This window comes from Sus scrofa, chromosome 18 (genome assembly GCF_000003025.6).
Source record: "Sus scrofa isolate TJ Tabasco breed Duroc chromosome 18, Sscrofa11.1, whole genome shotgun sequence".
Classification (NCBI taxonomy): domain Eukaryota; kingdom Metazoa; phylum Chordata; class Mammalia; order Artiodactyla; family Suidae; genus Sus; species Sus scrofa.
The window spans coordinates 51,077,360-51,100,936 of record NC_010460.4 but is presented as its reverse complement, the minus strand read 5'-3'; the positions used below and the strand labels follow the sequence as shown (position 1 = coordinate 51,100,936).

General features: G+C 51.7%; 1 protein-coding gene and 1 pseudogene across 4 annotated transcripts; one reads left to right on the top strand and one right to left on the bottom strand.

Moving 5' to 3' along the window:
• Positions 6,267–11,987, top strand: LOC110257529 (annotated as a pseudogene).
• Positions 9,583–23,092, bottom strand: POLM (DNA polymerase mu). 4 transcript variants are annotated; one of them, XM_013985828.2, is made up of 12 exons: positions 21,160–21,259; positions 20,786–20,900; positions 19,400–19,583; positions 18,633–18,731; positions 18,328–18,498; positions 17,338–17,409; positions 15,115–15,235; positions 13,444–13,576; positions 13,197–13,299; positions 12,849–13,094; positions 12,689–12,772; positions 10,028–12,444 (listed from the first exon to the last, which is right to left on the bottom strand). In XM_013985828.2, the coding sequence occupies exons 2-12, from the start codon at positions 20,794–20,796 to the stop codon at positions 12,358–12,360; spliced, it is 1,311 nt and encodes a 436-aa protein (XP_013841282.1). In that variant the 5' UTR covers positions 20,797–20,900; positions 21,160–21,259; the 3' UTR covers positions 10,028–12,357. The 4 variants fall into 4 exon arrangements, 3 of the variants coding, with proteins under 3 accessions (XP_013841282.1, XP_003134936.2, XP_020934318.1); XR_309140.3 differs by lacking the exon at positions 20,786–20,900 and having other exon boundaries at positions 9,583–12,444; positions 13,197–13,345; positions 21,160–23,092; XM_003134888.4 differs by lacking the exon at positions 20,786–20,900 and having other exon boundaries at positions 21,160–23,087.

The following is a 23,577-nucleotide window of genomic DNA, read 5'->3' as shown; positions in this document are numbered from 1 at the left end:
CTGGTGGCAGCTTGAAAGTGCAATTCTTAGAAATAGCTTAATTGCAAATATTCTTAAGATTTCAGTATTTATACGACATATAGGTATTTTTTCCATTCACTGAAAGAATACTGGATGGAACAAAACTTGCAAGTAGCATTCTTAGAAACATCTTTTTTACAGGTGTTCTTAAACCCTTCACTCAAGATATTATAGATATTATAGAATGTGTGTAATTTGTTTCACTGAAGTAGCACTGGTCTGATTGCTTTGTACAAGCAGCATTTTCAGAAGCTGCTTATTGCAAGTGTCCCTAGCCACTTCACTACCTGAATTACAAAACGGAGATGACTTGCAATCACTAAAATAGCACTGTTTTCAAGTTGTGCTGTAGCATTATCTTTATTAGAAGTGGCTTTGAACCCTTCACTACACACATCACAGAATAGAGATCACTATCATTTGCTGAAATAACACTCATCTGAATGCGATTTGCAAGCAGCAGTGTAAGAAACACATTTCTAACACATATTTTTAAACATGTCACTCCTTGAATTACACAAAGTACCTACAAGTCTTTACATTAAATATGTCCGTTGTACTGTTTGTACAGTTCGTACAGTTACAGAATGGGTATCCATTCACTGAAATATCACTGCTGAACGCAGCTTGAGACTAGCTTCTAAGAAATATCTTATTATAAGCCATGATAAACAAGCATTAAAGGACAATAAGAGCATGTAACCCTGTGAACAACTCTACATACATAAATTCAATAGCTTAGATAAAATGGACTGATTCATTTGAAAGTCACAAACTAACAAAACTCACCCAAGAGTGGACAAATCTAAATAGTCTGTGTCTATTAAAGAAACGGAATTTACAGGTTAAAATCTTTCAAGAGAGAGCTTTCCAGGCCCAGAAGTTTTCGCTGGTGAGTTCTATTTTTTTCATATGTTTTCATCTTTTTTTATTTTAAGTGAGAATTACTACTATTTTTAATATTTATTTATTTATTTACTTTTAAGGGCCGCACCTATGGCATATGGAGTCTCCCAGGCTAGGGGTCCAACAGGAGCTACAGCTGCTGGCCTATGCCACAGCCACAGCAACGCAGTATCCGAGGCTCATCTGTGACCTGCACCAGAGTTCATGGAATGCCCTGATCCTTAACCCACTGAGCGAGGCCAGGGATTGAACCCACAACCTTGTGTTTCCTAGTCGGATTCATTTCTGCTGTGCCCTGATGGGATCTCCTGGTGAATTCTATTAAACATTTAAAGAAGAAAAAATAATTCTACACAATATATCTTCCAAAAAACAAAAGATGAGGGAACACTTCCCAGCAATAACAATACCAAAGCCAGATGAAGGCAGTACAAGAAAACTAGAGACCAATATCCTTCATTAGCAAAGACACACATATCCTCAACAAAATACTAGCAAGACAAACGCAGGAGCATATAAAAAATAACACTACACCAAGACTAAGTGGTATGTACCCCAGGAATGCAAAGCTGGTTTAATATTCCAAAAACCAACCAATGCTAACTGCTAAAGAAGAAAATAACCATGACCATGTTACTTGATGCAGAAAAAGCATCTGACAAAACCCAACACCCATTTGTTATGAAAACTCTCAGAAAACTAGTAACAGAAGTAAATTTCCTTAACCTGATCAATGGTACTTACAAAAACTCTACCTATAACATTATAGTTAATGGTGAAACACGGAAATTTAAAGTGGGAAACAAAGATGTCCACTCTCATTATGCCTAAGCAACATAGTTCTAGCCAGTGCAGTAAGACAAGAAAAAAAAAAAAAAAAGGCAACCAGATCATCAGATCACGAAAGGAGAAATGAATTTATTCTTATTCACAGACAATGTGATTGTTTATGTGGAAGATTAAATGGAATCTACCAAAAATCTTTTAAAACTAAAAGTGAGTTCTGCAAGGTTTCAAGGTCATCACATGAAAAATCAATTGATTTTTATGTGCTAGCAAGAAACAACTGGAAAAGGAAACACAATTTTATAATAGCTCCAGATAATGAAATATGTATGTATAAAGGTAATAAAACAAGTACTGGGTTTATATGTTGAAAACCTACTAAACTAGCAAGAAACCAAAGAAAGCCAAAGATGTTTCCCCAAATTGTCCTAAAGGTTCAGTGCAATTCCAATCAAGATCTCAAAAAATTACTTAATAAATAAAAACAAGCTGATTCTAAAATTTCTTTGGAAAGTCAAAGGAAACAGAATAGTCAAAACAATTTTAAAAAGAACAAAGTTAGAGGGCTCACACTATCTGACATTAAGCATTACTCTAAAATTCAAGTTAATCAACTTTAAATAGTACCTTTTTTTCTTTTTAGGGGCACACCTGCGGCATATGGAAGTTTCTGGGCTAGGGGTCGAGCTGGAGCTGGAGCCTAAGCCACAGCCACAGCCGTGCCAGATCCGAGCCACATCTGTGACCTACGCCACAGCTCGCAGCAACACCAGTTCCTTAACCCACTGGGCGAGGCCAGGGATCAAGCCTGCATCGTCAGGACACTATGTGAGGATCTTAACTACTGAGCCATAAGAGGAACTCCTAAATGGTATTTTTGAAGGAATAAACACAGAGGTAAATGGAATAGAGTCCAGAGATGGTTCCACATAAAAATAGAAAATTGATTTTTCACAAAGGCCCAAAGGCAATGAAGTAGAAAAAGGATGGTTTTTTCAACAAACGGTGCCAGAAAAAATTGGACATCCATACACAAATCAATGAACTTCGACCTAAACCTCACGCTTTAAACAAAAATTAATTTGAAATGAATTATAGGCCTAAATGTAACCTCTAGAAGAAAATAGTCAAATGTAAACATTTGCTTAGAAGAAAATAGACAAAAATGTTTGCAACTGGGGTCACTTGGGGCCAGAGACGTGGCCCAAAAGCATGAGGAAAAAAAAAAAAAACTGGTAAACTGGACTTCATCAAAATTTAAAAGATCTGCTCTGAAAAATACACTGGTAAGAGAAGGAAAAGATAATCTACAAACTGGGAGAAAATATTTACCAATCATATAACTAACAAAGGACTTACATACAGTATGCATAAAGAACTCAAAATTCAACAGTAAGAAAACCAGCAATTCAATTTTTTTAAAGTAAGCCAAAAATCTGAGCAGACACTTTACCAGAGAGAATATATAGATGGTTAGTTAGCCAGTGAAAAGCCGGTCAACACTGTAGATACTCAGGGAATGCAAATTAAAACCACAGTGAGCCACTGCTATACACCATAGAGTAGTTAAATACTGAGAATATAAGTGTTGGCAAGGATACAGAGCACCTGGTGACTGGTGAATGTCTAATTCACACGTGTGGCTTTCCTCACTAGCGCACTGCAAAGTGATACGGGCCCAAGGGAAAACAACATGGCACTCGCTTATAAAGTTAAACATACACTTACCATATAACATGGTAATGCTATATCTTATTACTTACCCAAGAGAAATGAAAAGCTATGTTCACACAAAAACCTGTATACACTTGTTCTATTCATAACCACTAAAACCTGGAAACAATTCAAATGTTCAATAGGTGAATGGGAAACTGTGGACTATCCATGGCACAGAATATTATGCAAAAAGAAAGAAGAACAGATGAATCTCAAAGGCATTACGCTGAATAAGAGAGACCAGACTCAAAAGGTTACGTATGGTCTGGCTCCACTTATATGACACTTGGAGAAGGCAAAACTCTAGGGACACTGAAATATCAGATGCATGGATTTGTAATGGGAGAGCTTATGATCACAATAAAACAGATGAGCAGCTGTCCTGATTTTGATGGAGATGAATGGGCCTAAAGGTGTGATAAACCTGTGCACCAGAAGAGTCCATTCTACTGTGTGTTAATTTTAAAAATACAGTTTTTATGTGGCGATTGGCCAGGAAAGTCCACACCTGACAAAGAAATTTTCGAGTGGGAAGAGTAACTTTGGTGGATGGTACAGCAAAGCCAAATGCCCTAAGGCGAGAGCACACCTGGAGATTTGAGGAGCAGAGGATACCATGCAGCCAGCCCCACTCAGGAGGAGGGTGAGGGTATCTGGGACAGTTCAAGTGGGAGAGCAGTGACGAAGGTATGCACCCGGCTTATCACAGGGCAGTAGGGTTTGGGGCGGGGTTCAGGGTGGGCAGTGTAGGAGCTAAGGCCAGTGGGGGCATGGGTGAAAACAGAAATGCTAGGGCCCTGGGGGCCATGGTGAGGACTTTGGCTTTACTGAGGTGTGGGGAACTGCTGGATGGCTTTGAGCCAGGAGTGACAGATACCATGTGACCTGCTTTTCAGACTTTTGAAACCAGACTTAAAGGCAAAAAGGCAGAGACAGGCAGTCTGGTTGGGAGATGTGGGCCTAACCCAGCAGGAGGTGGTAGGTCAGCACTGGAGGTCCTCTTTCTCCCACCTCCCTACTCCTCGGCTACCTCTGGCTCCAGATGCCCCTGGAACACCCTTTAGTGCCCCCGCAAAGACTCCTAGCAGGCAAGACCCAGACTCCACCTCTGAGCTCAGAGACCCCAGGGCTAGAAGTCGAATTGGACATATTGTGCAAAGCCCTTGCCATCTACCCAGGCTCAGTAACAAGCCCAGAAACAAAGCTCCATTCAGTTCTTACTCACAGGAGAGGAGCCAGAGACCTCTGGCCCAGGACCACAGAGCTAGGAGAGCTCTGTAAAAAGTTAATAAACAAAACACTCAATTAAGAGTGGGGAGACCAGAAGGGGGAGCTCTTATGCCCTGCAGCCACAGCAGAGCCCAACAGGAAGAAGAAACATTCTCTATCCTGGCAACAACTCAGCCAATGAAAAAAACGTGGACTCTGTGTCCTACGGTCCCCCTGCCCCCTGCTTCCCTTGCCACGTGGGGACTTGCATGTGGCTCGCCATGATGGCAGACTGTGAATTGCAGTTCTCTGCTGATCTCAAATAAACCCATTTTTGTGGAAGAAATAACTGGCAGTTTTTTTATTCCAACACTTTGGTGACTTGCACAGGGATCCAGAGGAGACCCCCAACAGGCTGGTAAGTGAACAGGTGCAGTGCGCATGAAAGGCCACTGCTGCTCACTGATTTCCTCATTGATCCTGGAATTCAAAAGTATTTCTTTCTCCTGGGTCTGAGCCTCCACCCTCTGCATTTTGAATCTCTCCAAGCTTTAGCTGGCATCTCCCAAGCTTTAGCTGGGATCTATTTTTTATCCTTTCTGGTTAAGGCCCTGTTCTGTACTTGAGTACTCATTTGGAATTTCAGTCTCATTTTGAAATCAGACTGCTCCAATTGGAGCCGGCTAGCCTTCAGCCCATTCCTTTGGGAACAGAGGCTATATTTCATTGGAACTGTGCCAGTTCAGCCTTCAGGCCATTCCTTTGGAATAGGGGTTGTTCTATGGGAACACTGCTGAGATGCCATCTGCTGGCTCTGCTAGGACCAACCTGTTCCTTTAGAACTGGCTGGTGTTAGGCCAGCAGGCTGTTTGAGATATTTGAACTGTTTGAGCTATAAGCTGTTTAAGCTGTAAGCTGCTTGAGCTGTTTAGGCTTTTTAAAAATTCTCTTAGAGAAAGACCTCTGAGAAATGAGATCCCAGTTACCTAAATATTTTGAGGGCACCTCCCCACCACAGGGACTCTGGCCGATATTATGTTGAAAAACTGCAGTCATTCCTTCTGAGAATTTCTAACCAAATGGACCAGCCTAACCAAAGGCAATTTAGCATGTCAATGGCCATGATGGGGAATTTTTTAACTGTTCAAACCTATTTTTCTTAAGACCAAAGTGGACAACCAGAGCCCTAAAATTTCCCTAACTGAATGGAATGCCTATTTGGATTGGTAGCTTGAGGCTTCCAAACATGATCAGCAGCCTAAAATTGATTTTATGCAAAATAAGACTTGGAGACTGGGGCAAACAAATGACTTAAAAGATGATGTGGTTCCCAGAGCCTCAGGCTCTTCCTCCTCAGCTTGTCTCCGGTTCGCCTCCCACACCATCCTGTCTTTCCCTGAGCCCCACGTGCTGATGCCCACCTCTGGGCCATCTCCCTCTTCTACCCCACCCCACCTACACCTGCTCTAGAGCCCCCAGTTCCCCTACACTAATCCTCTCTCTGAATTTCCTTTTTTCTCTCAAACTCTCCCCACTTTTCCTCTGAACCTATCAGAGCCTGTCTCTTTAAATTTAAGCCTTCTGAGGATCCTAAAGAAACTAAAACCTTAATTTTGTATATCCCCTGGATGAAAGCTGAACTGTGAGCCACAGACAAAGATTTTTCCAAAGTAACCAAAGATCCTCACAGATGTGCTGAGGAATTTAATACAGTCATTCAAACTCAGAAACTGGTTTGTCTGACTTCTATCAGCTAGTTCCTATGCTTGATGGTGAAGGCCAGGCCAGCACTGGATGAAAACCACTAACTGGGGAAATCCTGAAAGGCCTCCAGCCTGTTAACTTAATATAGGATCAGGCTCAGGCAACTGCTAGGCAACTTCATGGGGCAATTCCTACAGCTTTTCCAAAGCCTGTTGATTGGAACAAAATACAGGTTTCCACACAAAAACTTAATGAATGTGCCCATGATTATTATAACCGATTTCAGATTTTTAAAGAAAATTCTGGTCTTCCTTCAGGTGTTAATTCTACCCAGACAGCTTTTAACTCTATGTGTATGAGGAGGCGGAAGCAAGACCCTTCCCTTCTAGCAAAAAAGGACCAGGATGAAATGGGAAACTCCGCCCACCCCAGGTTTAATTAATCTGGCAAAACAGCTCTCACACTCCAGGCGAGGCACCTAAAAGGGAAATGGCTCTTCCCTTTCGGGGCCACCGCTGAAGCGCCAGTGGCCAAAATGAGGTTCAATCCCTTGTGACCTCTGATTGAAGCAAGAACCGTAAAAGGCATTTCAATGCACCTCCCACATTCGCAGGAAGATTATGTCTTTCCAAAGAGCTGAGACACAAGTACAACGTCTGATCCATGCCCATCCGAAAGGACGATGACGTTCAGGTTGTACGAGGGCACTACGAAGGGCAGCAGGCTGGCAAAGTCCAGGCTGACTGGAGAAACCGCGTCATCTACACTGAATGAGTGCAGTGGGAGAAGGCTCATGGCACAACCGTCCATGTGGGCATTCACCCCCGCGGGGTGGTTGGTGACCACCAGACTAAAACTGGACAAGGATCACAAAAAGACAAATGCCACATCTCGCCAAGCAGGAAAGGAAAAGGCAAATATAAGGAAGAAACAATTGAAAAGATGCAGGAATAAAATAATCTTGTATAGAACTTTCATTAAAAACTTAAAATGAAAATAATAGGTGGGGGGGGGGGTGGCTAAAATTCTTTCTCTTCTAATCCAGCCAATGAAGGCTCCTAAATGAAACCCAAACCCTCCTAGCTTCTGCTGTTATTGCAAAGAGCCAGGACTTTGGGAAAGAGGTTGTGATAAACTGAAGCGCTTCAGGCACCTTCAGCCTTCCAACCAGCCTTGCCAATGTCTTCTCAGTTCTCCATGATGGGGCTCCAAGGACCTACAGGGGTTCTTCAATCCTCCCTCTTCACTGGCTTAGAGAAACATTTCTCCAGATTGGGGGCGAATCACCTCTAGTCCTAGCTGACACTGCAGCCACTCTCAAGGCTCAGCCTCACTACTACAAAGCAGCCCCTGGCTCAGGGTAACCAGTTCAGAGAGGGGGGCTCTCCCGGGAACTTTAAGAGGCTCCTGTCTCTGAACCTGTTCCATTCTATTTAGGCCCTTCGAGATGTCACACGCTCTTTTCTCCTCAGTTCCTCAACCTCTCTCCATGCCTCAGGCTGAGACTTCTCAGAGAAGTATGGTGCCAGAATTTCTTTCTCCCAAACGGGAGAAATAATTCCAGAATTTTCAGTAGTCAAAGTAACCTGGCAGATGAATTCAGTGACCTTTTGACATCTCTGATTTGCTCCATCTCTGATGATACTACAGCTGATTCTGGAAACAGATCATTTGTCCCTAAATCAGTTACCACCCTCCTTATAGAAGAAAATCAATGGATATGGGCACAATTCATTGTGCACTTCCCATCAACATACAAACAGATTCCTCGAAAGCTTTTCCCAGAATTAATCAACGTATAAGAAGCCATTCATCCAAGACATAAAGCCCATAACTCAGATTACAAGGTTCAAGGCCTCACTATCCCTTGGACTAGCGCCCGTATACTCCCGTCACACAGGGGACAAAACTGAAAGGTCCGGGACCTCCAAGCAACAAACACCTGCTGCTTCTCTTGACGCTAACAGCCATTCCCACAGGAAGTAGATTCTTTGCAGTGACGGACTTGTGCAGTGCATTCCTTAGTATTCCAGTTGAGGAGACTAGCCAGTGCCTTTCCGCCCTCACTTGAGAAGGAGAACTTCTCCTGGACAGTTAGTGCCTCAGGGTTTTACTGAGTCCTTACTTCTCACAAATCCGAAGGCCGATCTGGATGATGTACAGCTCCCTGGAGGCTACACTTTGTTGTAAGGTGTGAATGACTTGCTTCTCAAACCTCCTCAGAGGGAGTCGTCATGCACCTGCTTAAGCCTCTAGCCTTAAAGGGCCCTAAGGAGTGAGGATAAGTTGCGGTCTGCCCATACCCAGGTTCATTATTAAGGGTATCTGATATCAGCACCAGGGCTACACCTAGATCCGAACCTCACGGCGTCCGAGGTTTCCTGTGCTGAGGTTTTCTCGGGCTAGTTGGTTATTGCCAAAATTAGCTTCCAAATTTCTCTCTTATGGCCAAGCTTTATATATTTTATTGAACAACTCTGGCCCAATTTTATGGGAAGAACCAAATGTCAAAGTTTTTTGTTTTTTCCCCATACCTGCAGCATGTAGAAGTTCCCAGGCCACGGATTGAATGTACACCACAGCAAGGACAACGCCTTTTCCTCAACCCACTAGGCCACCAGGGAACTCCTGATGACATAGCTTTTAAAGACTTAAAGGAGTTTAACGAACTCACCTGCCCTTGGGCATCCCAGTGATCAGATTCCCTTTGTGTGTATGAAAAGGCAGGGAATGCTCTGAGGAGACTCACCCCAACACGGGGACCACCATCGGCCCATGGGGTATTACGGCCAGCAACAGCAATGGGACTCTGTAGCACAGAATACCTCTCCTGCCTTCAGCCATCACGGCCACTGCCCCTGCAGTTAAGGCCACTGAGAACAGCATTGTGGGATCGCCTTCAATCACTTCCGCACCTCATGCAATAGCCCTCCTGCATTCTCATCACACTCAACACTTCTGTCAGCTGCCTCACCTCCTGGGAGCCCTTTTGCTAGTGACTCTTCACCTAATTCTTTTACGCTGTGAGGACTTGAACCTTGCTACCCCACTAAGGCCCTTGCAGCTGCTTAACCCTGCAGGACCACCTCCTGACGTCTGGTGATCTCTAGGAAACTCATGTTCATTGATGATTCTTATGTAAAAGAGAACAACGGCAGATACTTATGGATCTATTACTGCAACTTCTTTTGATGTTACTGAGGCGGCATCTCTACCTATGGCTTTTTTTGGCCCAAGGGGTTGAATGATATGCTCTTACACAGGCTTATACTTTAGCCAAGGGCAAAACTGCCAATACTTATGTTGATTGTAGACATGTTTTCGGAATAGCTCATTACTTTGGAATGTTGTGGAAGCAACACGGCTTCCCCACTTCCAGCAGAAATAAAATTTAAAATGGCCCCAATGTTCAGGATTATTGGATGCAATACTCTCACCTACCCTTGAGTTACTTCTAAGATTCCAGGGCATTCTAAACTTGACTCTCTGGAAGATAAGGTAAATCACCTTGCTGAACTTTCTGCAAGAATCACGCCCTTAAAGGAACCAACAGCAGCTAAAGGAATGTTCTGTCATGGTCCAAAGGGAGATTTCCCCCAAAGGATAACTTTAAAAAACTGGCTAGAGAAGCACAAAAACCGGCCTCAGGAAAGGAAAAACAAGCTTGGAAATCCAGTACTTACTGGTTTGATAAAGAAAGCGCGCTGTGGTTCAGACCAAGTAACAATCTAGTCCCACCAGAAATTCTACAATCCCCCTCCTCTCTAGGGGACATGCAAGAAACCCCTGGTCTACAGACAAAACGACAGCCTTCGTGAGTCAGTACCGGCGCAGGAACATTAGCAAACAAAAAGCACCTCCCTCACTGTCCCACTTGTCTGAAGTACAAACCAGGGAAGCCTGCTTGTACTGCTCCCAGACACGTTAAACTCCTTAAAGGAGAATCCGAGGTCTGGCGGGTGGATTCACGCACTTCTCTGCAGCGTGAACGTAAGCGTGTGTGAGTCCGTGTTCTCACAATGGACCGGAGCTTCCCACGGCCGATCGGCTACCACCTCTTCTGTGGCTCGAGTCCTTCTGGAAACGATGTTCCCCACTGAGGGACTCCCCTCAGACTTGGCAGTGACAGAGGAAGCCACGTGGCCAGCCAAGCGCTTTAACAAGTTCGCGCTGCGTGGCCAGGCTTATCCTCTCCCTGTGCTCACCCCCCCCCCCGCCCAGTCCGGATTTGGTCAAACACACCAGCGGCACCATTAAGACTCAATCGGCCAAACATGCAGAGGGCCTCCAACGACCTTGATCAAAAGCACTGCTGTCAGTCCTTATTTTTTGTCTTTTTGTGTTATTAGGGCCGCACCCACGGCATATGGAGATTCCCAGGCTAGGGGTCGAATCGGAGCTGTCGCCGCCGGCCTACACCACAGACACAGCAACGTGGGATCCAAGCTGCGTCTGAGACCTACACCACAGCTCACGGCAATGCCAGACCCTTAACCCACTGAGCGAGGCCAGGGATCGAACCTGTATCCTCATGGATGCTAGTTGGTTTTGTTAACCGCTGAGCCACGATGCGAACTCCTGCTGTTGGGCCTTCTAACGAAATCTTAGATGCTCCTATTTTGGAACTTAGAAGCTTTCACCCTTTGAGACAGTCACAGGATGCCCGGTGTTCTTGGCTCCTCCCTCTTTTGACTTACAACGGATTCCGAGATACTCCCATACTGCAAAGGCCTGCTAACCACCATTCGGTAGAGCGATCTTTCCATAGGAACCCTTGGGAGAGGAGGGGCCGTAAGCATCACACCTTTGCTACCTGGAGATGTCATCTGCTGGAAGTGACCCCTCCAGAGGAACTCTCCTTGCTGGAAAGGCGCCTATGAGGTGCTTCTAACCAACCCTTGTGGCACAGAACTCCAAGGGATACACGTTTGGACTCACATGACACACTTAAAAGAAAGCACCCAACCTCGTCTGGTCCCGCAACTCATCTGCAGGGAAGTAAAGACTTCCCTGAACTGAAGCCGATGACATGTGATGATATAGCTGCTTCCAAAAGGTATCTGGACCAGGCCTGGTGGACGCTTGTCACCAAACCTTTGAGGACATAATATGCTTTAGATGCTAACAGCTAGGATCTTGGTAACCCAGGACTTGCGATTAAAAAGTACCTGAGCACTCTCCCTCCTACCCCCTCCCTCCTACTTAAATATGTCAACAGATTTCCAATCTGTGCACAGGAAAGGGCCCTCCTTGTGCTGAGGGACAAAAGGACCCTGAAGCTGGAAAACCTAACTCAGATCAGTGGTGCTTTCAGAAAAAGATCTTGATCAAAAGGGGAAAATGTAAAAAAGTTAATAAACAGAAACCTCAGTTCAATATAGTTGGGAACCCAGAAGGGGGAGCTCTCGTACCCTGTAATGACACCAGAGGCCCTCAGGAAGAAAGCTGTCCTCTCTCTCCTGGTAGCAACGCAAGCCAATGAAAAGCCAGGGACTGGTGTTTACTATGGCCACCCCCCACCCCCAATTCCTTTTCCTCCTCCATAAGTTTTCTCTCCATTTTTTGCTGGGCACTTGTCTATGACTTGCCGTGGCTGCAGACCCATTCTCTGCTGACTCTGAATAAACCCATTTTTGCTGGAGAAATAACTGAAGTCTGTTTGTTTTAGGTCAACATTCCTGACCCTGACTGACACCCTACAGCTCACGGACGGCCACCTGCCCAGGCAGGACCGACCTCTGGGCAGAACCAGACACCATGCTCCCCAGTCAGCCTCATCAGCAGCACAGTCAGAAAATACGGCTTAGTTTGTTCCATATGCTCATTTCATTTCATCTTGAACACGGTGTGGGGGGAGGAGGGGTGGTCCACACAGACGAGGCTCCCACGTGGGAGAACTTGAGGCAGCGGTGCATCTTCTGCCCGGAAACATTCGGGGGCCAAAGACACCCATGGGATCTGGCTCAAATGCCTCCCCCATTTCCAAAGAATGGAAGTGGGGGCCACCTGATAGGATCAGGCATTTCTCTGCTCTGGGGGAAGGTACTCCAGGCCCAGGAGTCCGAAGATGTCCTCCTCTGAAGCCACGTGGAAAGGCATTTTCTGTAACAGAGTGGAGCATTAGTGCCTGGGCCATGCCCACTGCCGCAGGCGCTTTTCAGAGAAACGTGTGAGGAGGCGGCTGGGAGGGCACGCAGAGCCCAGCCCCGGGGGTGGGGGCGGGGGCGGTGGTGCCTCCTGAGGGCCCTGGGGGTTCCCAGCTGGAGGGGTTTGGGGCCCATTCAGACCGTGCACCAGCGAGAAAGCCGTTTTCTCCCTCCTCAGGCCTCCCACGCCAGCAACACACCTGCTCCGAGTCAAACAGACCATGGCTGTTCAGCCAGAGCCCCCTCTCCTTCCGGCTGAAGCGGCGCAGCTCCCGCTCGAAATGCTGGGGCAAGAGTGACTGTATCAGAGGGGCCGCCAAGCCCACGCCCCCGGGCCGGTCCCGGCCGCACGCCCCCTACCTTGGAGCCAGTCCAGCCGAGCAGGGCGAAGGGGAACTGGCTGATGGGGGTGACCACCAGGTCCACTCGCACAGCCTTCCAGGGGGGGCAGGGCTCCCGGGGCCCCCCTACGGCAGCCTCTGGGGGGCGTGGCAGGCGGAAAATGCAGAGACTCATCTCAAAGGCATCCATGGCGTGGGGCTTCTGGGCCAGGTGGGTGGGGTCTCCCTGTTGGCCGCGCTGGTGCTGGTGGTACAGGACGAGGCCCTGGGGGAGAGAAGGCGTGGCTGCGCACTGCTGCGTGGGGCCGGGGGACCAAGCACTGGGGTCCCGGCGGGACCTCAGGAAGGGGAGCGGGAAGCCCCTCACCTGCTTCTCCAGACAGCATATCACGCTGGGCAGCAGCCCTGCCTCCAGGCCCTCCTGGGGGTGGGTGATGAGGAAGTCCACGTCGTGGCCCTGCAACTTCCCCCTGAGGGGGCCAGTCTGACTCACAGCCTCTGTGGTCTCCCGGACCCCTTCAGTGAGGGAAGGCCCGCCTCAGTCGCCCCAGCTCGCAGGCCTTCCCTGGGGAGGGCCTGGAGCCGAGCCAGAGGGCACGTCGAGCCCCCCTTACCTCCGGAAGCCGCCGGCCAGCGTTACGGTGGCCCCCGGCAGGACCTGCCCCACAGCTGCCTCCACCACCTGCTGCAGGGCCTCCACTTCTGACCGCAGGATCAGGGCGCTCAGGTCCTGGTAGTGCTGCAGGCCTGTGGGCAGCACAGCTCTCCTGACGCCCCCAGCCCAGGCCTCTCCCCTCCCGCCATCCCTTCTCCCTTTATACACCAAACATTTATTTTGAAATAATTGCAGATCCACATAGAGGTGGAGGAAATGACAGGAGTCCCCTGCGTCCTCTGCCCAGGTCCCCCCCCACCCCGCCCCCGGGAACATCTCACAGAATTACTGTATGTCGCACCAGAACAGGATGTTGGCACAGTCGAGACACAGACTATAGCTTTTAATCGTCTACGACATGGGACTAAGAGGACAAAGGGAAGTGATGTGGAGATGGCCCTGCCACTTAAAAGCTTCTCAGAGTCCCCGTCGTGGCTCAGCGGGTTAGGGATCCGGCGTTGCCATGAGCTGTGGTGTAGGTCACAGATGCAGCTTGGATCCCACGTGGCTGTGGCTGTGGCAGAGGCCAGCAGTGGCTACAGCTCCCATTCAACCCTTAGCCTGGGAACCTCCATATGCTGCAGGTGTGGCCCTAAATAGACAAAAAGACAAAAAGATGAAAAAAAACAAAACACACCTCTCTTTAGCCCAAATCTGTCTCCTCACCTAAGAGGAACCACTGTACCTTCCACGTGCAGTTAGGAGAAGTTTACATGTGGCAGTAACAGCCCCCGAGCAGGGCAAGCTCTCAGGAAGCACTGCCGGCCACTCCTCGGGGAGAAGCCACCAAGCAGAACCAACAGATGTCACCACGTAACGCTCCACTGGACGCCGGGCTCTGTGCGTCTCGCTTTCTGTTGACTGACCGGGCAATTCTCCCAGGACGCCCAGGTGGCCTCTCCCCGAGCCCCTGGGAAGAGGTCCAAAGGGGCAAAGGTGCTGGGCTGGGGGCTCCTTCGGCAGCGCCCCAACCTAGGCCACCGGACGGAAGAGAGTCCGCCCCACACGTGCTTCCCACCGGCCTCACCCTGAGAACCCCACTCTGCAGAGAACACACCGGAGGCGCAGAGAAGGCAAGACTCAGGGCCACCGTCCCACAGTCAACAAGTGGCAGAGAGAGGACTCAAACCCAGGCCCAACAGACTCTCAAGGTCATGCTCTTTCCACTGCAACACCTCGCACCGGCGCCACCACCCACCGGCGGCTGCTCACTGAGCCTCTCCCCACCGAGCGCAGGTCCCCATGCCATCAGCCCGTGGGGCCAAGACGCCGAGCAGCACACCACCAAGGGTGCCCGGGCCCGGGCTGTTCTGAGATGCCCTCTCCCCATGGAATCAGGAGGAAGGGGTCCACCCCGGGTCCAGGTCCAAGTCTAACCAGAAGACCTTGAATGTCATGGCAGCTCTGGGGACCATGCTCATTCACAGAGAAGGGGCCGCAATGTGTCTTGACTCCACGGGGTCGGGAAGCCCGCCAAGCAAAGATGCCTGTCTGACTGCAGGCTCCCGTCACCTTCACCCCGTTCCCTGACGCACAGGCAGCCATCAGCATGACATGCGTCAGAGCCAAGGGCTTTCAGGGCCAGGGATTTGGGGAGGCCCAGGGCCCAGCCCTTTCTCAGAAGGCTCACCTGCTTTCTGCTGCTTGGTCAGTCTCTGGGGCTGCTCTCGGAGGTCGTCCAGCGTCCGCAGCCCCTCCTGGTACCACTGATCGGCAGTCCGTACCCCGACCCCGAAGATCTGGGTGAAGAGCTGTTCGGAGGACGAGCACAGCGTGGTTAAGGGCAAAGCTCCGACAGCAAGAGGCAGGTGTCGCTGGTGACCTGTGCAAGGCCCATCCGAGGACAGCACCACTGCAGCCTTTCGCACTGGCCGCATTAAGTCATCACGTGGCCTGGCAGGCATCACCCCCGCTCACCTTTTTCAAGTTTAAGTGACCTGCTCAAGGCCACACAGTGAGTACGCCGGCAGGGTCCAAACCCCGAGCCTGGCCTACGCGGCCCACCCTCACAGAGGACGGCTGGGGAAGCCCATGTGCTCCTCCCCGGGCCTCGGTCTCTTCCTCGAGGAGGGCCTCGTGCCAGAGCCCGTTCAGGTCTAGCCTGTGATCCCAACATCACCAGGCGTCCTCCTAACAGCCTGTCCTTTCACAGGAAGCCAAACCGCTCCCCGCAACTGCAGCTGGAACTTATTACGTGACTCTGCCTCTTAACTGACAGCAAAAGGGGCAGTTAACAACCAGGGGGTTGTAGCAGCAGACTTTGGAAGGAGCAGCTGTGGCTGGCGGGGGCTCTGCTCCGGGCTGAAACATACCAGTGCCCCTGCCTGGCCAGAGGTCAGCACAGATGTCCAGGCCTGCGGACACTGTGCTCCCGAAGCCGGCCTCTTGTGGGGTGGCCGCCTGCCCTCACAGGGGTCCCCGGCTCACAGGGTGGGCCCTGACCCCACCCTGAGCACCTCACTTGTTTCTGCCCTGACTAGAGCTCGCTGGTCAGGGGTGGCACCTGCCCTAGGCCAGCCACTCAGGGCCCCTCCCCAGGAACTTCTAGAACTGAACTGAGGGGCAGGCCCTTGCAGTGGTGGAGGCTGTGACACATGGTACGACACCTTTGTGGCCATGTCACCACCAGCGGAGGCCACCAACCTGCAGAGAGGAGGAAGACCGGGCGGGCAGCACTTTCGTCCCTGAGCCTCGCTTCCTGCAGGCTGGCGGCAGCCCTGCCCTTTTGGGCTGTGCTGCCATCCTCTCCTAGATGCCCTGAACCAAGAGCACAAACTGGGTCACTGTCACCAACGGACTCCTGATGGAAAAATGCTGAGAATAACCTAAGCAAATTGTTTATAACGATACACCTTTTTTTCTCTTTTTTGGCCACATCCACAGCATATGGAAGTTCTGGGTCAGGGATCAAAGCCAAGCCGCAGCTGTGACCAACACTGTAGCTGTGGCAATGCCGGATCCTTAACCTGCTATGTGGGGCTTGGAATCGAACCTGCACCACCATAGAGCAATAACGGATCCTTAACCTGCTGCGCCACAGCAGGAAGTCCTATAACAATACGCTTCTAATTGCTCACATACTTCTCTCCCGGCCTGGACGCCTCCTGGGACCAGAGAACCCAGGAGGAGGGAGCAGAGGGGAGGGGGCAGATGGCTCCGCCCTCTCAGCGCTTCTCCACTTGCTGACTCGGGTGTCGCCCCTGGAGTCCTGAGCCCCACATGGCTCCTCTCCCTCTCTGAAGCCCCCTGCCTCATTCTGGGAGGCCTTCCATGGCACCTACGCCTGCGAGGGATGCCCCACCGCTCTGGTCAGTTACTGAGCTGACACTCTCCAGTCACAAAGCGGGGTGTCTGAGGAGCACAATCGAGGCGAGAACACTGGCAGCTCCATATCAGACCAGACATGAGTGGGAACAGCGGGAAGGTGCACCGTGGACACAGGCAGGAAGAGAAATCAGCACATGAGACCGTGAAGGTGGAGACGGGACAAGGATGAGCTGCCCCCCGGACTCGACTGGCCCCGGGCCCCAAGGAAAAGGTTCTGTTTTGCGCAGTAGGCTCTGTTTAAGAGGTCAGAGCATGTCACACACTTGAGAATGTGCGTCAATAGGTCAATGAGAACAGATGGTGCTGAATGATCTAGAAAATTCCCCGTGCTCAAAAGGAGTTTCTCCTCGCCCGCCTCCATCTGGCTGCCTTGTGCCCATCAGGTGTCGGCTTGGCTGCCAGCGCCTCAGTGAGACCTTCTCTGATCCCTGCCGCCCCTGCTCAGCTCCCAGACAAGGCAGGAACCAGGCTGTGGCTGGGGGCAGGACCTTGGAGCTGGGCACCTGCCAGGGGCTCCCCCGCCTACCTTCATGGTCTGGTACCTCTCGGAGAGCCGGACTCTCTCCACCTCCTCGCACACTCCGTGTTCCAGCAGCTCCTGTGCGAGGGAGAAGGGAAGAGCTCTCAGGCCTGACGGGAAAGAGAAGAGCTGAGGGCCCAAGGCCTGGGCAGAGCCCCACACCCAGCAGGGGGGCTTTGTGGGACCAGGGTCCAGCAGGACTTGGAAGTAAAGGCTGTGCCCAGGGAGCCTCCATGGCCCCCCGGCCAGGAAACACAGGCCATTGCTTAGATAATAAGTCCCAGCATAGAGAAACAACTGCTTTTAAAACATAGCTGAATTCAACGTAACTTTATTTAAAAGCATCAGTGGGAGTTCCCGTGGTGGCTCAGTGGGTTAAGAGCCTGACCAGTACCCATGTCTTGTGGGTTCCATCCCTGGCCTTGCTCAGTCAGTTGCCATAAGCTATGGTGTAGGATGCAGACATGACTTAGATCCAGTGCTGCTGTGGTGTAGGCCTGCAGCTGGAGCTCCAATTCCATCTCTAGCCTGGGAACTTCCATATGCCGTGGATGTGGCTCTAAAAAATATATATAAAATAAAAGCATAAATGAATTCAAGAGTATCTTTTTGTCATGATGTATTGGCCCAGTGATAAGTGGACACTGGCCCTCACGTTTTGGGGGCCTTGAACTCTTCATAGTTTAAAAAGAGCTGCTCGTGCTCAGCATTCTCTTCCACTGTCCTGGACAGTCTGGGCTGATGCCAGTGAAGCAAGCCACCAGCCTGCCAGGCTCCTGCCAGCTCCCTTGGCTGAGTCCTCTCAGCCACCCTAAGGCAGGCAGTGTGGCCCCAATTCACACACGAGGAAGCTGAGTGAAGAGGGCGGCTTGCCGCAGCCTGGGTGCTGTCTGCCACCACGCCTGGGCTCTGAGCCACCCACTCTGACCAAGCTCGGAGGCCACCCCACCCTGACTCATGTTCAGGACTCCGCCCGCCAAGTTCAGTGGCGCCTACCTGGATGACCCTGCGGGAGTGCTCTCCGAAGTGGGGCAGCCCCTGCAGCTGGCTCAGGGCCGTGACGGGGCTGGGAAGGGCCTTGAGCACCGAGGCTGCTCTGCAGAAGGAGACGTGGCGGCCCTTACTGCCGTCGAAGTCTGCTGCCTCCGCCAGCGTCTCCAGAGCCTCCTGCAGGGAGAAGCCCTTGGTGAGGGGCCAGGATGGCAGGGTGCCTCCCCCAACCCTCTGAGCTGGGACAGGGGAGGGCCTGGCCCCATTTCAGGGAGGTGGGGGACCCCACCGCCCCCCGCACCCCGGCTCACCGAGAGGCTGGCATTGTGGTGCGTGAGGGGTGTGGGACGCTGGCAGGCATAGGGCAGCATCCACACTGGACTTGGCAGCTCCTCCCTGGGCACAGCCACCTAGGGATGGGTGATGTACAGGCTGCTTTGAAGCTACAGGGTTGGCAGGGGACCAAGCAGCCCCAGGCCCCTGCCTCCCCTGGGTGATCACCTAGGGGTCTCCGGACAGAAGGAGCCGACTCTGAGCGGGCAAAACCGCCAGAGGCACGGGGCAGAGGCAGCCAGAGCAGGCCAAGGACAGGGTCTTCAGGCCAGAGCAGCAGTAGTGGCACCACCTGCCACCCCACCTGCTGTATATCCTCCACCTACCAAAATCCTCTCAATCAAGTGGGCTCCAAGCGCCTGTCACCCCCGCCTCACAGATACCGAGGCCTCGTGGCTTCCAGGCAGAGCTGGGATTTGAAAGTGTGCAACCCGGCTCCGAGCCCACCCGAGTCCCCAGGGAAGCACAGAGGTGGGCAGAGGCCATGAACCTCACAGCACCCTCCCACTGGCCCTTGGGTCACCTCACTGGGGTCCCAGTCTCAACCACCTGGTGAGCAAGAAAGGCCTAAAGAGGTGAAAAATGGGTAGGTCTCAAGAGTTTGCTCCCTTTTTGAGAGTAGAAGAGGGAACCGCCTGGCTTCCCTGGGCCCCCGGTGGTCCGGGCAGAGCCCTCACTGCCCACCTCATCTGAAGGACGCTGCTGTCCTGTCACCTGTCCCAGCTGGTGGCCCCACCCAGCTCACCTCCAGGCGGTGCCGGCGCTCCACAGGGACAGGCTGGCCAGCCGCCATGCTCTCCGTGAACCAGCTTACGTCTAACAGCGCCGGGTGGCTGCAACCCGGGGGAAGGGACGGCGTCCTGTGCTCCTGCCAGGAGATGGCCTCCTCTGCTGAGGTCCCCTCCATCACCACGTGTGTCACCTCGGGGCTGGACAGAAGAAAGAGGAGGGGGTGAGGCCCAGAGCCCTTTCCCAGGCCTGCCCTTCTTCCTGCTTCGCTCATGGCTCCCAGCCTTTGTTCTGCCTGTCCCTCTGCCTGTGAGAGCACCTGTTACTCTACAGAGGTCACCGCTTCAGAAAGACTTCCCAGCCGCTCCTCGGGCAGACATCTCCATCACTCCTGCATCTGCTGAGCTGCGGTGCTCCGCTCTAGCTACAATCACAAGCCCAACCCTGTCTTGTGCTAACTTGTCTGTCTCCCTCTCTCTACCCCGCAGAGAAAGGAGAGGCCAGGGAACCACAGGGTCTTCATCTAAGTGCAGGGGACAAAACTGCTCGGCTCTGTGAGGTTCAAATAATGCTGTGAACCTCAGCTCTGCCGCATAGTTGCTGCCTGCTCTTGGGCACATAATTTCTCTCTGCACTCTGATTTCCTCCTCTGCAGAGCGGGGGTAACAACGTATCTACTTTGTAGGCTTTGCTGTAAAGATTAAATGAGTTAATAAGCAAAAGGGCTTAGCTAGTACCCAGTACACTCAGACTGCTAATATTATTTTCTCCTGAGTGGTTCTTCCACACCTCTGGGAATGGGGAAATTAAAAAAAAAAAAAAATTAAAAAAAACTTCAGGGACTGGCTCCTGATCCATTTGCTCTTTAAACCTCAAAACCATGAGAACCCCTTTCCCTTACTCTCAGTATTGTTTCTATAGCAGCTTTTTTTTCCCCCCTTTTACAGCCACACCTGTGGCATATGGAAGTTCCCAAACTAGAGGCTGAAATGGAGCTGCAACTGAGGCCTCTACCACAGCCACACCAGATCCAAGCTGCATCTGTGACACATGTGGCACCTTGCAGATCCTTAACCCACAGAGCAGGGCCAGGGATCAAAGCCACTTCCCCAAGGAGATAGTGTTAGGTCCTTAACCCACTGTGCCACAATGGGAACTCCAGTAACTGCTTTTTTTTTTTTTTTTTTTTTTTTTTTACCTACTCTTGGAGCCTGGCTCAAGTCACTTTCTCAAGTCTGAGGCGAGAAGTCAGTTTAGCTAACAGGGCAAGACGAATTCATCCAGAGCCGGACAGTGCACCACCACTACACCGCATAGCCCTGGACGATGTGTCTGGCATACGTTCTCTCCGTGTCCTACAGAACACTCCTGGCCTAACTGCTAGCACAAAGAGGAAACTGACAGAAAGGCCATACGACCAAGAAGTGCCAGGGCTAACTTGGAATCCAAAAATCTCAGGTGCCCCTCTGCCCCGGGGCCAGCTGCGTGCAAGTCAATTCAGGCTTCAAAATCCCCAGCTGTAAAGAAACAAAGTCAAAGTGGCTGGTCAGCTGCAAAGTACCGAGCACGGGCATTTTGGGCTCAGGTCATCACGCCACGCTGCAGCGCCCTCGGGTCCACCGGGCGCGAAGGCACGGTGATGCCGAATCGACACGGGCGAGCCACGGCCCCCAGTGAGGCGAGACCGTGCGCGCCGCACCCGCCCCGCGCCCCCAGGGCAGATGGGCCCCGGGCAGGTGGCCCCGCCGGGCCGCGAGCCTCGCCGGGACCGCGCACCTGTAGGCGTCCAGGACTCGGAAGCCCTTGGAGAGCGCCAGGCGTGTGAGGAAGGCCCGGCGGCTGCGGCCCATGCGTGGCTCGGCCAAGTAGATCGCGACCCCGGGGAAGCGCGCGGCGGAGGAGGGGGCGGCCTCAGGCGGCCCGACCCGCGCTCGCCGCCGTCTGGGGAGCATCCCGGCCCTGGCCTCGGCGCCCCGCGACACGGAGAAGCCGGCAGGAGAGCAGAAGGAGAGCCGGCGGAAGGCGGAAGCAAGCGGCGGAAGCCGGCTGAAGAGCGAAGTGGCGCCCGGCTCCTCTCGGGGAGGCAAGCCCCGCCCCATGCAAATTAGGTCCGGAAGGCTCCCGCCCCCAGAGTCTCTCGGAGGGAGGAGGAGGTCCAGGGCTCCCACCCGACTGGGTGTTCCGGCCTCCCGGCTCCAGAGGCCCCGCCTCTATGCAAATAGAACCGGAGCACACGCCTTTTATTTAAATTACCTTCGCCGAAAGCCCCGCCCCATTCTTGAGACCACCCGGGAAGAGAGCGGGAGGGGGGAGGGGGCGAGAGTAAAGGGTCTGAGCCCGGAGGGAGGAGGCTAGAGGTTGGGGAAACCTCCAGGCGGGCGTCGGGGTTCGTCCTCGGAGGGCAGCAGGGGAAATTGCAAGGCGGTGTCGGGGGTTTGGTGGTCGATCTTGGGCGGGTAGGAGAGGGATCCGTTCTCAGCCGAGGGGCGTATCGGCCCCAGGCCCTGCTGTTCGCCCCCTCCGACTGGGTCGCGCTGCACCAGGGCTCTTGGGCCGGTGGGCCGCAGAAACCTGGCGGCGCGGGGTCCCTGAACCCGGGCCCCGGCGGACACGCGAGCTTGGAGTGAGCTGGGGGAGCGGCCGCTTCAAGCCCCGGGAAGGGTTTTAAAGTCTTTTCAGTCGAATGGCGTTGGGACGACTGGCCGGCCATTTGGAAAAGTAGAAGTTGGCTCCCTCCCTCAGTGCCTAATACTGAAATAAAATCCAGATGGATCAAACATTCAACTCTAAAAACGAAACAACAAATGTACTGCGGCGTCGGTGAATGTTTTTATAGTCTTAAGTATCACAATAAACCTGGAGACCCAAAGGAGAAGGACGATACACTTGACTACACACAAATTTAAAATGTATTTTAAAATTAAAAGGCAAATGGGGGAAGAGCGTAACACATTTTGAATTTAAATCCAATTCCTGTAATTATGAAATTGTCCTAAGATAAATGAGGGAAAGGCAAAGAGCAAGAACACCAGTAGGCATTTCACAGATGAAATACTGCCCCACCTGTCCAATCCCTAGGGAAGGGCCAGTTCAAATGAGAGTATCTTCACCTGTCACATTACCGGGTGTTTACAAAATTGACCTCACCTTTTAAAGGTGTGAGGGAATTGGCAGTTTGTAGGAGGGGCTTTTGGAAAGCCAATTTGACCACCGTATCCAGCAAAATGACAACAAAAACCTCACCAGCAGTTGCTTTTCCAAGAACTGGTACTGTGCTGAGTCCCTAGATCAGGTTGGGAAAGCTGACATCTAGACCATACTGAGGGTTCCCATGTTTCTTTCTAGGTTTTGCAATCACCTTGTTAGACCATGTCACCCCTGGTCCCACCACTTGCCCAAATCTTCTCCCCTGGGGTCCTGCTCTTGTCGGTGGACAGGTGGCTGAGGGAGGCAGATGGGCCTCCGCATCAGTTCCCAACCGGCCCTCCTGGGCCCAGGACACCACTTCAAAGCCAGGAGCCCTGGATGTGGCACCTCTCTCACTTCCTGTGCTCATTTCTCCTGCCATCGGAGAAGGAAGAGCGCCCAGGGTCCCTGGAAGGGGTTCTCGGAACTGAGTTCCCAGTCTGTGGCTTCTGCCTCTCCTCAGGGGGCTGCTGTCTATCCCCTGAAGCCATTCCTGTCCCTCTTTTTTTTTTAAGGGCCACACCTGTGACATATGGCGGTTCCCAGGCTAGAGGTTGAATCGGAGCTGTAGCTGCCAGCCTATGCCACAGCTGCGACAACTCGGGATCCGAGCCTCATCTTCGACCTACACCACAGCTCACAGCAATGCCAGATCCTTAACCCACTGAGCAAGGCCAGGGATGGAACCTGTGTCCTCATGGATACGAGTCGGATTTGCTTCTGCTGAGCCACGACGGGACTGCCACCACTTCTGTTCCTCTTCATCCGGGGCACCTGGTTTCTCTCCTGGGGAGAGACCCATCACACCTGAAGGACCCATCACATCTGAATCCTTAAAACACTGGGCAACTTGCAAAAATGAGGATGTGGGGAGAATGGGATAACGCAGGCCCTTTCTGCCTGCCACCATGTTCCGATGGGGAAGTGCCACAGCAGCTAGTATAGAATCATAGCTCTGCGTGTGCACGGGCCATAGAACCCGATGACCACCGCCCCTTGAGTAACGCC